Source organism: Neophocaena asiaeorientalis, unplaced genomic scaffold, assembly GCF_003031525.2.
Source record: "Neophocaena asiaeorientalis asiaeorientalis breed wild unplaced genomic scaffold, Neophocaena_asiaeorientalis_V1.1 scaffold527, whole genome shotgun sequence".
NCBI classification, from domain to species: Eukaryota; Metazoa; Chordata; class Mammalia; order Artiodactyla; family Phocoenidae; genus Neophocaena; species Neophocaena asiaeorientalis.
Genome location: NW_020173712.1, coordinates 1,326,643 through 1,343,579, shown reverse-complemented (window position 1 = coordinate 1,343,579; position 16,937 = coordinate 1,326,643). Strand labels below are relative to the sequence as shown.

Genomic DNA, 16,937 nt, shown 5'->3' with positions numbered 1-16,937 from the left:
CTTAAAACAATTCTTAGTCTGGCGTTTAACTGATGGAAAAACTAAGGCTCTGAAGGAAAGTTAACTATCCAAGGTTGCATAGCAAAGTTAACAAGATTTCTGAGATGATCTAGGTTTTCTAGTCGTTATCCAGTGTACATTCCTCTGTGCAAGCAAGTGAAAAAATATAAAATTTAAAAGCTGATTCCAGATTAGTCTATATATTCGGTTCACATCACCTAAAAAAACCCGTCTGTCTACACATGAGTCCGTAGCTGACAAGCCTTGTTACTTTCACAGTTGTGAAAGTAACAATTTGTCCATGTGACAAATTAAATTGTTAACTACTAAGATTTTTAAAAATAAACCTCAAACCAGTAAGAGTTCTACTGAATATTTTTCTTCAGTGTGTTCAGGAGTAGCTAAAAAACTACAGTCTCTTTTTCTAGTGTTAGGAAAGCTCTCCTATTATACCTTGCATTCTTCTGTTGTGTGTGTGTGTGTGTGTGTGTGTGTGTGTGTGTGTTTCCTTATAGGGTTTTCTCTTGATCAATTTTCCCACTTTTCCTGTTCATGCCTTCAATTTTCAGTGCTCCCTTTTTTTATTTTAAGCTTTATGTTGTTTTCTTGTTTATTTTTCTGCCAATAACTAGGTGTATATATAGTTGAGACTTTAGTTACTTCTGTCTTTTCACCACCTTGATTCTTGCATATCTGAAATGCCTCCAATATCCTTACTGTATCGAGAGACCCACAACCACCAGTTTTCCCAATAAAGCTGCACCGAAAAGATCTACTGGGGGGGCATCCTTTATTCTGCATTCATGGGTGTTGGAGTCTCTGTGTTGTCTTTATCCATTACACCTAAATTTTTGGTTAAACAGAGCACTAAGATCTTTTAAATTTATTTATTTCTAGTGCTTGAAACTAGATTTTGTAAGTGATACATTAAAAAGAACTATTTAGAAGTTCTAGTCTCTGTTAGCATCGGTCTTTCTAGAGACCAGTAGCATTTATCTATAGCCAATTTACTTTAACCACCAATTCTAATCTAGTGGCATCAGTCGACTTAATTAGCACATTCTCTACTTTGTCTTCCAGATTTTTTATAAAGATATTAAACAAAATGGGACCCAATATCGATCCTTGTGGGACCCAACTGGAAACCTCTCCCCAACTAGACGGACTACCAATTACGATTTCTCTCTGTATACGGTTAGATAGCCAGTTTTTAATCCATTTATTTGTATTTCTGTTGGAGCCAATATGTTTAGCTGTTCCCTTTAAATTAATGTATGGCGTTTTTGCAGATAACCTATGGACTTGTATCCTGAGACGTGGGGATACGTTAAATGTTTTCATGAGACCATAATGGGGTTTTCCTGGGTTTGTTTTTTTTAAATGTAGTTAAATGTAGTTATGATGTAGTTATGATGAACCTAAGCTTCAGTGTTCCACTCATACATTATTGTTGTGCTAAAGAAAGAAAACGAGCAGATCGTATTCTTTTCATTTGTATTGAGAGTATAAAGTATAGAGTATCATTATATACTCTGGCATTTCTTAGTTTTCTTGTTGTGTTTCTTTGGGATGGTGGAATAGGTGGAGAATTATACAGTCCTTCCGTAGGTTGGCTTAGAATTCAGGAACCTATATTTTCTGCCCTAGATCATTCACTTGTGTGTGAGAATGTTATGTTTGCATCAAGTCCTTGTTCCTTTATTGTTATTTATATTTTAGAAATAAGTATTATCTCAGCAGGTCCAGTGTTGTTATAATGATAGATAAGAGGCAATAATTGAGATCGTTTCTTGACAATGTTCTTGACTTAAATGAACTCCAAAGAAAGCCCATTGGGGGCTAAAACTTAGAGTTTAGTTTCTGAATCCTCACGTGTTTACATTTCTTAATTGGCAAATTGTCATTCACATTACCCGCCAAATTGGAGGAGGAAGATGGTGATTGTCACCATTCCACATTATCATCTACTGCCTACCTCTCATTTGTTTTCGTTCTGTTTCTTGGTGAGGCAGTGAATGATACTGAACGCTGTGAATCTTTCCTATGAGGACTTGATGCCAGAGAAGCTGCCATTATTATATCTTGAAGTGTCATGTTCTTCCTTAGTTTTGTGGCTCTGACCGCAAATTCCTTGATTCCTCATTGTTATTACCTTTGGGGTGGGAAACAGTTATGGTTAACCTCTTAAATTGCTAGTTTGTTTTACTATTTTAAGTTGTTCTTTTAACTTCATTACTTGTTGTGTTATATGTAGCATGAGTCTGATAAATGATATTAGGTAGATTCCAGGAGAAGAGGTGTTTGAAATTTTGTTACTCACTATTTTAGTCCCAATCCCCTGCTATGTCTGTGCTCTCAGGCTATCTCATTTGTGATGTTGCTGCGGTTCTTGTTTTTAACTGAAGCCACTATTGTTGAAATGGAAGTAGACTGATTTGATTGGGCAGTATTCTGGGTAGAATGCTAATCATTTAGAAGAAAATATGTCTGACAGTTGGAGTTCGGGTTTATGATGAAAATGGTTGAAAAATAATGTATTTTCCAAAATCAAAATCAGAGTATACTGCATGATTGGTCTATGACTGGGTAAAAGTTACATGAAAATTCAGGAAAATCCTCAGATTATGAGAATATTTGAAAGAAAATTTGCCTCTGTTGTTCTTGTTAGCTAATGGATTGAAAGTTAACGATACTCTCCGATGCCATGATTTGGACCCTCATTTGTCAAGAACTCTTTCTCTCTATTTCATAAAACATTATGTTAAAGAGAATGATTTACATTGAAATACGAATCTTAATGTCATCTGCCTTTATACTTTTCTTTGTTGGGTGTGTCTTTACTCTGTCTTTTTAATTCTCTTTTAAGTTCGTATTTAGAGTATGAAATAAGGGCCAGTATTCAAAAGTTTGAATGATGAGCTGTTAAACCTGTAACCTGCAAAAGCATTGAAATGTATTTGACAATCCTCAGAGGCAATAGAATGCACTGGGATGATGGTAGCTGTTAGAATCAGACTGAACTGGGTTCACCTTCAGGCCTGGTCTTCTGTGAGCTGTGTAACATTACACGTGTTTAACTTTTCCATCCTTCAAGTTCCTTAGCTGAAAACTGAAACAATAAGATTTTGCTTCATGGAGCTACTGAGAGGATTAAATGAGATAATTTGTTAAGGGCCTTATACAGTACCAGACATAGAGCACTCCATAAATTGTTGCTATTATTCTGGAGATGGTAGCAGTGTGTATCTTTCTCAATTTTTCTTTTTTTTATCTCTATTACTGTTTTATGATTGTAAAACTAATTTATGGTCAGTCTTTTAAAAAAAATGTGCGAAGGCAATGAAAACCACCTGTACTCCACACCCAGATATAATCATTGTTAGCATTGTCCTTTTTTCACACTTAATGACATACTTTTATACAAATAATTATGCTCTACTATTGTGTGTATGCTATTTTCTACTTACCTGTGTCTTTAAACATCAGTATAAGTATACATCATTTCTAATAACTACAAAATATTTTATTGAATGTATACACCATGATCTATATAACAAACACCTATTGTTAGACATTTACATTGTTTCTAAGTGTTTTTTTTGTTTTGTTTTGGTTTTTTGTGGTACGCGGGCTTCTCACTGTTGTGGCCTCTCCTGTTGCGGAGCACAGGCCCCAGACACACAGGCTCAGTGGCCATGGGTCACGGGCCCAGCTGCTCCGCAGCATGTGGGATCTTCCCGGACCGGGGCACGAACCCGTGTCCCCTGCATCGGCAGGCGGACTCTCAGCCACTGCACCACCAGGGAAGCCCCTCTAAGTGGTTTTTGATTATAAACAACTAAAATAAGTACCCCATTGCTGACATGTTTACATACCATTGATTCCTAATATATTTCTTAAAGTGAAATTTCTGAGTCAAAAAGTATATGCTTTAAAATGGTGATACATATTGCCAAATTGTTCCCTAGAAAAGTTCTACTATAGTTTACATACCTACTATGAGAGTGTGGCAGTACACACACACACACACACACACACACACATACATACATATCACCCAGCCCTTAAAATGATGAAGAAACAGAAAACTGATGTCTAACTGCTTTCTGTTGTGAAAAGTGTTAGAGAAATGGAGATCATAAGAATCCAAAAACCCAGGTGCAGTTTTTCTCTTCTCTGTCCAAAAGCCGTAAAGGATAAAATGGCAATGGAAAAGCAAAACAAAAACAACACCCAACTAAAACTGAAGCTCTGCAGAGAGACAGAAATGCATAAGGAGGGCCAATGTTAGTGCAAGCAAAATCCAGAAGAATCTACCCAAGCTATATTTGAGCAAATAGGAAAACCCTATAGAAAGGTCTGCCTATAAAATGAAGCATCTAAACAAAGAATCAGCATGGCAACTGTGCAGGAAAACTACCAAATGACATTGTCTCTCCCTGCTCTCTTTCTCTCTCTCTCTCTCACTCGTTCGTAGGGAGAGAGAGAGGAACTCAGCACGCAAAAGACAGATAATGACCCATTAATGGAAAAAATATTTCAGGATATATTAAAAACTTTAATTAAAAAAGTGTTTTTCTTGCAAAAATTGAAAGAGAATATGAAACAAAAGATCAAGGATGAACAATTTTCGTAGACACTAATAACTGCATCTAAAATTGTTAAGAAAGAAGATCAATATGGCAAAAAAGTCAAGGCAGTAACACAAAATTCAGGCTGTAGAAAATCATGCCAAATACAGAAAAAAAGAGATGTACAGTTAGAAACCACTTAGAGAAAACATAATATACAGGATAGGTACAGCAGAGCAAACATGCAGAGCCATAATGGTGGTGAAGTATAGAATGGAACAAAAAGCAAATAGAAAAAAATATTTAAATCTGACATCAATAGCTAATTATAATAATGATAAATACTTCTTGAATGCCATGTATATGCTTAAGCACTCTATATATATTATCTCATAACATTAGTCATTATTACCCTGTGTTGTAGCAGTTATAATTTTATAAATGATGAACAGAGACCCAGAACATGTAATTAATTTTCTTAAGGTTGAACAGCTAAAAAAATGGTTGAACAGAAAATATGACTAGAGGATACACTCTAACTACTATGCTGTACATTGTGTGTTTATACATACCTGTAATGAAATTAAGCAGTAAGCCAAAAGGATATACTGGATTCTAAGATAAAAATTATATAATACCATTGCCACCTTATTATATTCTTCTAAAATTATTAAACTTCCAGTCAGAAAAAGTGACCAACAGGTAAGGAAAAAAAAATCTCAAACTACTCCACGGCAATATTAAATTTTATAAAACAATGGAAAAATATTACGGGGTTCTGAGGGGGAAAAATATAACCTAAGAATATTATTGATATTATTTTAATGCAAAAGAAAGACAATCTATCCTCAATATGCAAAATCTAAGGGAACATAGCATCCATGCGTCCTTATTCAAAGAAAAATATTATAGCTTAGTATAAAGAAAAATCTAGCCCCCAACAAAAGAGAGTCAAAGTAAGAACGTTAGAACAGAAAAAGTCAATATATGCTAGCATGTAGAGCTAAAGATAACATGTAGAACTAAAACTATACAACTCCAGAAATTTAAGTTGTAGAATAAAATATAATTGAAATATTTTTAAATATTAGGTACTGAAGATATATAAAAATAAAGCAGGATGGTATTGTTGATGAGGGAGAAGTATTTGTTTTCTAATTCACAGCAAGGACTCAATAATTACCTTTTATTCTTGAGTTTATGAATCAAGAATTTGAAGATTAAGGATATGTTTAAAATTAACATAGATAATGTCTATACAACAGTGTTTCTATTATAGACTTCCTTAAGGTCATTTGGGATGCTTGCTTAAAAAGTAGATTCCACCTGAGATGCAAATCAAAATCTTTAGTGGAAGAGATCAGCTTTCTCAGATCTTTATGGTATTACACTAAAACATGAAAATCTGAGTCATTATGGTAGAAGAAGAATCAAGAACTGACAATTCATCTTATAAAAACCTCAGAGAAGAAGGTGAAAATAAACTAAAGAGAGATGCAGAGCAGCATTATTTACAATAGCCAAGATATGAAATCAACCTAAGTGCCCATCAATAGGCAAACAGATAAAAAGATGTAGTGTATATATACAGTGGAATGTTACTCCTCCATAAAAAATGAAATATTGCCATTTGTGACAATACGGATGGACCTAGAATGCATTATGCTAAGTAAAATAAGTCAGAGAAAGACAAATACTGTATGATCTCACTTGTGGAATCCACAAAACAATATGAAAACAGACCCATAGATACAGAGAATAAACAGCTGTTTGTCAAAGGGAGAGGGGTGCCCATACCCCATGGGCAGTACAGATGAAGAGTATTAAGAGGTACAAACTTTCAGTTACATAATAAATAGTTATGGGGATATAGACAACGTAAGGGATATGGTCAATGATATTGTAATAAACTTGTAGGAGGACAGATGGTTACTTAACTCAATGTGGTGATTATTTCATAATGCATACAAATGTCAAATCATTATGTAGTGTACCTGAAGCTAACAAAATATTATATGTCAACTATATTTCAGTAAAAAAAAGATGCAGATAATGTAGGTAAAGTTAGACATCAGAATAAGGATAAGGACAACTAAAAAGCAAATGTAGAACAGGAATTAAGATAATAGACTTAAGACCAAGGTTGTCTTAACTGTTTTAACTAGAACATATATCAACTCACATATCAAAAGAATAAGATTCTCAAATTAAATCAAGAACTAAACCCAATAAAATGCTATTTATTAGAAATACTTCTAAAGTAAAAGTATGGGGAAAATATTCTAAGTAAAGTCACAGACAAAAACAAATGAGGTAAATACAAATCCAAAGAAAATAGAAGATTGACTATTATTACTCTATAAGGATGAATTGAAGTTAAAAATTATTAAGACTGAGAAATATAATTATAATGTAAAACAAAGATATAATGATTGGTTAATAATTCATACATAATTTATAAAACTAAAATTGAAATAGCATCTAAATGAACTTAAATGATTGGAAATAGAGAAAATGAAAGAAACATTAAGCAGTATATTTATTTAATAAAGTTTATTAGTTGTATAAACTCATTTTTATACAACCATGTATCAAAGGTACAATAAAAATTAATTTGAAGAACATTTAGAAAATAATGGCAGCTTAAAATACTACATAATTAATCCTAAGGGATGTGGTTAAAATAGTTAACAGTCAGAAAGTTGTAGTTTCAAATACATCTCTAGCAAGTACTTTTAAAAGGTGAATATAATATTCAATTCAAGAAGTTAAAAAAAAGAGCAAACCAAACACCTAAAAGTAGAAGGAAGTAATTAAGACAAATTGTAAGTTAACAAATTAGAAAATTAAAACAAAATAATTTACGAGTAAGTCAGTTATTTTTTTAAAATTTAAGTACAATAGGCAAATAATTGACCAAGGAAAAGCTTATTAAAGAAGCAAAGAGGGAGCCAATGTGGTAAACCACAATAGAAAATTTTAAAACATGACAATTACATAGAAGGGTGCAAATAAAAGAAAATTATGCAGATATGTTAGAAAATGTGGTAAAATACATGACATCCTTAGAAATTCTAAATTAGCAAAACTGACCCTGGGAGAAAGAGAAAACAAAAACAGATTAATTACCAAAGATAAAACTAAGATAATTGACAGAAAAATTTAACTCCCACTGCAAAGGGTCAGCTGGCCTAGAAAGTTTCAGCAATAAGTCCTGTCAAATTTTAAAAAGCAAGTACTGGGACTTCCCTGGTGGCTCAGTGTTTAAGAATCCACCTGCCAATGCAGGGGACACAGGTTCGATACCTGGTCTGGGAAGATCCCACATGCTGTGGAGTGATTAAGCCCGTGTGCCACAACTACTGAGCCTGTGCTCTAGAGCCCGCAAGCCACAACTACTGAGCTCTCATGCCACAACTACTGAAGCTTTCACATCTAGAGCCTGTGCTCCGCAACAAGATAAGCCACTGCAATGAGAAGCCCCCGCACTGCAATGAAGAGTAGCCCCCGCTCGCTGCAACTAGAGAAAGCCTGTGCACAGCAACGAAGACCCAATGCAGCCAAAAAAATAAATAAAATGAATAAATTTATTTTTAAAAAAAAGCAAATACCTCCATTGGTATTTAAACTCTAGCAGATCGTAGCAGAAAGAAAGAGGAACTTCCAAATGATTTAGAAAGTAATATAACATAAATAAGGTGCCAAAACCATATCTAAAAAAACACAAAGGTACATAAAGGACACTATGGATCCACTTCACTAATGAATATCAGTGGGAGAAAAAATAATCTTTAAATTAACTTATCACTTTGAATCCACAGAATACTCAAAGCAAACTACAACATAACCACATAGTATCATTTCAAAATAAAAATATAGTATTATTTACCATATTAATAAGTTGAAAAGGTGAAAAGTTTTTCATCCTTTTAATAGATACCAAAAGGTTTTCAAAGGTATCTATTGAATTCAGTATTCATTTTTAGTTATAAATTTAAAATCCCTTAGGAAATTGGGAAGCAATGGCTATTTCCCTGCTGTGGTTTCTCTATTTATCTATGTAACCAGAGGCTTTATCTGTTACCTTTTGTCTAAAGGTGGGACAGTAAAGACAGGAACAAGAAATGGATGCTCACCATCACCACTATTATTTAACTTTTTCAAAATTGTTAGCCAGTGAAATTATATGAGAGAAGAAAAGTAATGTTAGAAAAGGAGGAAATAATAATTGTACCCTTAGCAAAAAGAATTACTTTATTCAAGCAAAATCCAAGAGAATTAACTGGGAGGAAGCAAGCTTTAGAAATCATAGCAGAAGTATGGGAAGTTTTTGTAACTTTTCTATGTAAGGAATATATAAACAATAATGAAAAATATAATGGAAAGGAGGAATAGAGCCCTTTTACCAATAATGTTTTTAATGAAAGCCATCTTTGTTTAAAAAAAAACCTTATTTTTTAAAAAAGATAACATTTTAAAGGAATTGGTTATTTCTAAACTATTCTATGAGTTTAGTGTAATCTCAATGGGCCTCATTTTGGAGTTTCTTTTTTTAGTGGTTTGTCTTAGAAATTTGAAACAGTAATTCTAAAATTTCTTTGAAAGGAAAAAATTATAGAAAAAATCAGGAAAATGAAAAATAGAAAGAAATGAATAACTCTACAAGAAGTTTAAATAAATTATAAAACCACAGTGATTAATGTAGTATAGGACTACATCAGCACTCTCTAAATAAAGCGAGTAGAAGCTGACTTGGAAATATAATAAAATTAAGTTCTTAATAAAAGTATCATTTCATATCTTGGGAACATGTGAATTATCTCATAAATAGCAATGACAACTGGATGACCATTTGGGTATATTTAAATATATAGTACCATATAACTAACACACTCCTTCCTCTGGATTAAATTCTATATACATCAAAGATCTAATTTTCTTTTTAAAGAGGAAAAGGCAGAAAATCACACATAAACATTTTAATAAACATATATAAGGTAAAGCAAGGCAGAAAATCCAGACTCCAGAAAAGAATTAATATTTGACCTTGTAAAAATGTTTAATGTTTATACTTTTCTTTCTCTCTTACCATTCCTATCAGGTTAACCTCTTTCCACAAGGAAAATTTTTTTAAGCTTCTTTCTGATTACATTTTTAAAGCACAAGATTATTTTCATTTACATAATACTTAAAAACAGAAAGTAAAAACCCATCTGAATCTTACTTTGTTCCCTGGGGGAACAAAGCAACAATATTTTGTAATAATTTTTATAAATCTCTTATGTCTCTTTGTGCTTCTATATGAACATATCCTCTTTCTCACTTTCCCTTCAGCAATATTGATTATTGATTGCTCTTTACAATTTATTATGGGTCTATCTTATTTTAACTTGTATTTCTCACATTTGTTAAACAACTGAGTAACTTTTCATATATTTTTGTGCTCTTTGAATTGGCTTCCCTATGAATTGCCTATGATTATTCTTATCCATTTTCTTTGTTTTCAGTTTCTAGAGTTCTAAGCATAATAAATAATTAACCATTTATTAGTATGTTACATTGCAGATATTTTTCCCCAGCTCTCATTCATGCCATACTGTTTTTAATTTTTGTATTGTCTAATTATGTGTACTTTTATAATTTCTGGGTCTTCTGGAATAGATAAAAATTCCTATTGAAACTCTAGGTTAGACATGTGGTCTTCTAAATTTTTCTGAAATTTTTTCTTTTTATACTTAATTCATTGTTTCATGTTTTACATTTGATCCATCCTGAGTACTATGTTATTAGTAGTATGGGATAATGGTCAACTTTATATTTTTCCAGTCACAAAACCAATAACACAAGATTATTGCATTATTTTATTTTTAAAATTTGTTTCCCTAGTGGCTACATTTGGAGGATAGGATAGTAGGAATACTTCTGTTTTTCACTTTATATATTTCTATAGTGTTTAAACTGTTACAATGAGTATATATTACTTTTAAATTTTAAGAAAGTGTATGTGTGTGTATGTATACATATTCCCATCTGATTTGCAAGTACGATCCTATGATCCTTTATTACATTCTCTCTTTCTCAGACACACACATACTCTTACCATGCCTTCCACACCCATACACATACACACCACACACAATCCCTACTTTTCCCAATGCTTCATGTATTTCTTAATCAGAATAACCCAAGGTAATTACATATAAATAGCACATCCTCATTTCTAATTACTACTGCTTATATTATAGTCTAATAATAATTGCTGGCAAAAAGGAAAAGGCGGGGAATAAAGAAAGAAAGGGAGAGAATGGTCTGGATTACACAGTAACTGCTCTGATCTAGGACTAGCCAAGCCCTTGCTGTCCAGCTTTCTTCTCAGTGTTGTCACCAGAGAGTCAAGATTCCACTGACTCAGTTAGACAAAGAGACCTCGAATATTTTTTCCAAGCTTTCATGTACCTGTAGCAACAGTACTCACAGCTTCCTACAAATACAGCTGCCCATCAACAACCATTAATTTTCTAATAGTGCAGTATACTGAACCTCAGGAGACTCAGGATTCAAGTTTCAACTCTGACACTGAAGCCATATTTGTAATATCAGAGATGTAAAGCTGTCTTGTAAAATAAGGATATGATCTCTAAGATCTTAGCAACCTTAAAATCATACTGTTCTAGAATGTTTACCAAACATGCTGGCCTAAAAGTCATTAGTCTCATAGCCTACTTTCAACTAAACCTACTGCCATTTATTTCCATTACAAGCAATTGCTTGCTAACTTAAAATTTACACACACTTGCAATACATATCATACCTTGTGGTTAAAAACCATTTCCTTTAACAAGTTTCCCTTTAAAAAACAATGAAAAATATTGATAAAGAGAAATATGATAAAACAATTTCCTGGATTAGGAAAAACTAAAAGTACTTTAGATCCAACTACTATCCTACAAATAACTCATCTAAAAAGACATACTTCTTATATTGAATTAATTGGGATATAAATTAAATAGTAAGATCTAAAGTAAATAGTACATAACCAACCAGGCAGGTCCATTAGATGATAATCATATTGTTCCTCAGTATAGTATTTGTACTTTTTCAATGTGCTTCCTGTGATACCTTATTTAATTATCTCAAAAATCACCAGAAACATAGAGGGTAGATATAATCCCCATTTTATAGATGAGAAAATGGAACAGACACCTGGTGAGTCATCATCAGTGAAAAAATTCCCAGGACCAAAGCCCCTTAAGTGTTCCTGCCATGTTCTTTGCTGCTGCATGATCAGTTTCTCTGTGAGTTCCTTCTCATTCAGAGAACCTGGACATGTCCTGTCCTGCAAGGAGGCAAAAACTTACTATGACTTATTTCCCTTCAATTAGGCATTTTCCTAGGGTGGGAATGACACACAAAAAAATAAATTTTGGAAATACAATTTATTCTCTCAGAATGCCCAAGTCACCACTAAACAAAACTAATAAAAAGTTCATTATTCACAGAAAGATAGATAAGATGAAAAGGCAGAGGGCTATGTACCAGATGAAGGAACAAGATAAAACCCCAGGAAAACAACTAAATAAAGTGGAGATAGGCAACCGTCCAGAAAAAGAATTCAGAATAATGATAGTGAAGATCGTCCAGGACCTCAGAAAAAGAATGGAGGCAAAAATCAAGAAGATGCAAGAAATGTTTAACAAAGGCCTAGAAGAATTAAATAACAAACAAACAGAGATGAACAGTACAATAACTGAAATGAAAAATACACTAGAAGGAATCAATAGCAGAATAACTGAGGCAGAAGAACGGGTAAGTATCCTGGAAGACAGAATGGTGGAATTCATTGCCATGGAACAGAATAAAGAAAAAAGAATGAAAAGAAATGAAGACAACCTAAGAGACCTCTGGGACAACATTAAACCTAACAACATTCGCATTATAGGGGTCCCACAAGGAGAAGAGAGAGAAAGAACCTGAGAAAATATTTGAAGAGATAATAGTCGACAACTTCCCTAAGATGGGAAAGGTAATAGCCACTCAAGTCCAGGAAGTGCAGAGAGTCCCATACAGTATAAACCCAAAGAGAAACACGCTGAGACACATAGTAATCAAACTGGCAGAAGTTAAAGACAAAGAAAAATTATTGAAAGCAGCAAGGGAAAAACGACAAATAACATACAAGGGAACTCCCATAAGGTTAACAGCTGATTTCTCAGCAGAAACTCTACAAGCCAGAAGGGAGTGGCATGATATACTTAATGTGATGAAAGGGACGAATCTACAACCAAGATTACTCTACCTGGCAAGGATCCCATTCCGATTCACTGGAGAAATCAAAAGCTTAACAGACAAGCAAAAGCTAAGAGAATTCAGCACTACCAAACCAGCTCTACAACAAATGCTAAAGGAACTTCTCTCAGTGGGAAACACAAGAGAAGAAGAGGACCTACAAAACCAAACCCAAAACAATTAAGAAAACGGTAATAGGAACATACATATCAATAATTACCTTAAACGTGAATGGATTAAATGCTCCAACCAAAAAACACAGGCTTGCTGAATGGATACAAAAACAAGACCCATATATATGCTGTCTACAAGAGACCCACTTCAGACCTAGGGACACATACAGACTGAAAGTAAGGGGATGGATAAAGATATTCCATGCAAATGAAAATCAAAAGAAAGCTGGAGTAGCAATACTCATATCAGACAAAATACACTTTAAAATAAAGAAGGTTACAAAAGACAAGGAAGGGCACTACATAATGATCAAGGAATCAACCAGAGAAGATATAACAATTATAAATATATATGCACCCAACATAGGAACACCTCAACACATAAGGCAACTGCTAACAGCTGTAAAAGAGGAAATCAACAGTAACACAATAATAGTGGGGGACATTAACCACTCACTTACACCAATGGAAGATCATACAAACAGAAAATTAATAACGAAACACAAGCTTTGAATGACACAATAGACTAGATAGATTTAAGTGATATTTATAGTACATTCCATCCAAAAACAGCAGATTACACTTTCTCCTCAAGTGTGCACAGAATTTTCTCCAGGATTGCTCACATCTTGGCTCACAAATCAAGCCTCAGCAATTTTAAGAAAATTGAAATCATATCAAGCATCTTTTCTAACCACAACGCTATGAGATTAGAAATCAATTAGAGGGAAAAAAACGTAAAAAACAAAAACACATGGAGGCTAAACAATACGTTACTAAATAACCAAGAGATAACTGAAGAAATTAAAGAGGAAATCAAAAAACACTTAGAGAAAAATGACAATGAAAACACGAAGATCCAAAACCTGTGGGATGCCGCAAAAGCAGTTCTAAGAGGGAAGTTTATAGCAATACAAGCCTACTTCAAGAAACAAGAAAAATCCCCAATAAACAATCTAACCTTACACCTAAAGGAACAAGAGAAGGAAGAATAAGCAAAAGCCAAAGTTAGCAGGAGGAAAGAAATCATAAAGATCAGAGCAGAAATAAATGAAATAGAAACAAAGAAAACAATAGCAAAGATCAATAAAACTAAAAGCTGGGTCTTTGAGTAGATAAACAAAATTGATAAACCATTAGCCAAACTCATCACAGAAAGGAGAGAGAGGACTCAAAACAAAATCAGAAATGAAAAAGGAGAAGTTACAACAGACACTGAAGAAATACAAAGCATCCTAAGAGACTACTACAAGCAACTCTATGCCAATAAAATGGACAACCTGGAAGAAATGGACAAATTATTAGAAAGGTATAACCTTCTAAGACTGAACCAGAAGAAACAGAAAATATGAACAGACCAATCACAACTAAAGAAATTGTGATTAAAAATCTTCCAACAAACAAAAGCCCAGGACCAAGTGGCTTCACAGGTGAATTCTATCAAACATTTAGTGAAGAGCTAACACCCATCCTTCTCAAACTCTTCCAAAAAATTTCAGAGGAAGGAACACTCCCACACTCATTCTATTAGGCCACTACCACCCTAATACCAAAACCAGACAAAGATACTACAAAAAAAGAAAATTAGAGACCAATATCACTGATGACTATAGATGCAAAAATCCTTAACGAAATACTAGCAAACAGATTCCAACAGCATATTAAAAGGATTCTACACCATGATCAAGTGGGATTTATCCCAGAGATGCAAGGGTTCTTCAATATATGCAAATCAATGTGATACACCATATTAACAAATTGAAGGAACAAAACCATATGATCATCTCAATAGATGCAGAAAAAGCTTTTGACAAAATTCAACACTCATTTATGATAAAAGCTCTGCAGAAAGTGGGAATAGAGGGAACCTACTTCAACATATTAAAGGCCATATATGACAAACCCACAGCAAACATCATTCTCAATGGTGAAAAACTGAAAGCATTTCCGCTAAGATCAGGAACAAGACAAGGATGTCCACTCTCACCACTATTATTCAACTTAGTTTTGCATGTTTTAGCCACAGAAATCAGAGAAGAAAAAGAAATAAAAGGAATACAAATTGGAAAAGAAGTAAAACTGTCACTGTTTGCAGATGACATGATACTCTACAGAGAATTCTAAAGATGCCACCAGAAAACTACTAGAGCTGATCAATGAATTTGGTAAAGTTGCTGGATACAAAATTAATGCACAGAATCTCTTGCCTTCCTATACAGTAATGTTGAAAAATGTGAAAGAGAAATTAAGGAAACACTCCCATTTACCACTGCAACAAAAAGAATATAATACCTAGGAATAAAACTACCTAGGGACACAAAAGACCTGTATGCAGAAAATTGTAAGACACTGATGAAATAACTTAAAGATGATACTATCAGTTGGAGACATATACCATGTTCTTGGATTGGAAGAATGAATATTGTGAAAATGACTATACTAACGAAAGCTATCTATGGATTCAATGCAATCCCTATCACACTACCACTGGCATTTTTCACAGAACTAGAAAAAATCTTAAAATTTGTATGGAAATACAAAAGAACCCAAATAGCCAAAGCAGTCTTGAGGGGGAATAATGGAGCTGGAGTAATCAGACTCCCTGACTTCAGACTATACTACAGAGGTACAGTAATCAAGACAATATGGTACTGGCAGAAAAACAGAAATATAGGTCAATGGCACAGGATAGAAAGCCCAGAGATAAACCCACGCACCTATGGTCAACTAAACTATGACAAAGGGGGCAAGGGTATACAATGGAGAAAGGACGATCTCTTCAATAAGTCGTGCTGGGAAAACTGGACAGCTACATGTAAAACAATGAAATTAGAACACTCCCTAACACCATACACAAAAATAAACTCAAAATGGATTAGAGACCTAGATATACGACCAGACACTATAAAATTCGTAGAGGAAAACATAGGAAGAACACCCTTTGACATAAATCACAGCAAGATCTTTTTTGATACACCTCCTTGAGTAATGGAAATAAAAACAAAAATAAACAAATGGAACCTAATGGAAGTTAAAAGCTTTCGCACAGCAAAGGAAAACATAAGACGAAAAGACAACCCTCAGAATGGGAAAAAATATTTGCAAATGAATCAACAGATAAAGGATTAATCTCCAAAATATATAAATAACTCATGCATCTCAATATTAAAAAAACAACCCAATCCAAAAATGGGCAGAAGACCTAAATACACATTGCTCCAAAGAAGATATACACATGGCCAAGAAGCACATGAAAAGCTGCTCAACATCAAAAATTATTACAGAAATGCAAATCAAAACTACAACGAGGTATCACCTCACACCAGTTAGAATGGGCATCATCAAAAAATCTACAAACAACAAATGCTGGAGAGGGTGTGGAGAAAAGGGAACCCTCTTCCACTGTTGCTGTGAATGGAAATTGATACAGCCACTATGGAGAACAGTATAGAGGTTCCTTACGAAACTACAAATAGAATTACCATATGACCCAGCAATCCCACTACTGGGCATATACCCAGCGAAAACCATAATTCAAAAAGACACATGCACCCCAATGTGCACTGAAGCACTATTTACAATAGCCAGGTCATGGAAGCAACCTAAATGCCCATCGACAGACAAATGGATCAAGAAGATGTGGTACATATATACAATGGAATATTAATCAGACATAAAAAGGAATGAAATTGTGTCATTTGTAGAGAAGTGGATGAATCTAGAGACTGTTATACAAAGTGAAGTAACTGAGAAAGAGAAAAACAAATATCATGTATTAACGCATATATTTGGAACCTAGAAAAATGGTATGGATGAACCAGTTTGCAGGGCAGAAAATGAGACACAGATGTAAAGAACAAACGTATGGACAACAAGCGGGGAGAGCAGCACAGGGGTGGTGGTGGTG

The 16,937-nt window shown here is 33.9% G+C and overlaps 1 protein-coding gene across 3 annotated transcripts in view; it reads left to right on the top strand.

Annotated features, from left to right (window-relative positions):
• Positions 1–16,937, top strand: part of GABRB2 (gamma-aminobutyric acid type A receptor subunit beta2) — a 283,903-nt gene that overhangs the window by 231,904 nt on the left and 35,062 nt on the right. The window contains exon 9 of one of the 3 annotated variants that reach the window (XM_024750625.1): positions 1,081–1,194. The exons of the other annotated variants lie outside the window; for them this stretch is intronic. Coding sequence (XP_024606393.1) covers positions 1,081–1,194 — 114 coding nt within the window. The remainder of the gene's footprint in view (positions 1–1,080; positions 1,195–16,937) is intronic. 3 annotated transcript variants of the gene reach the window in all.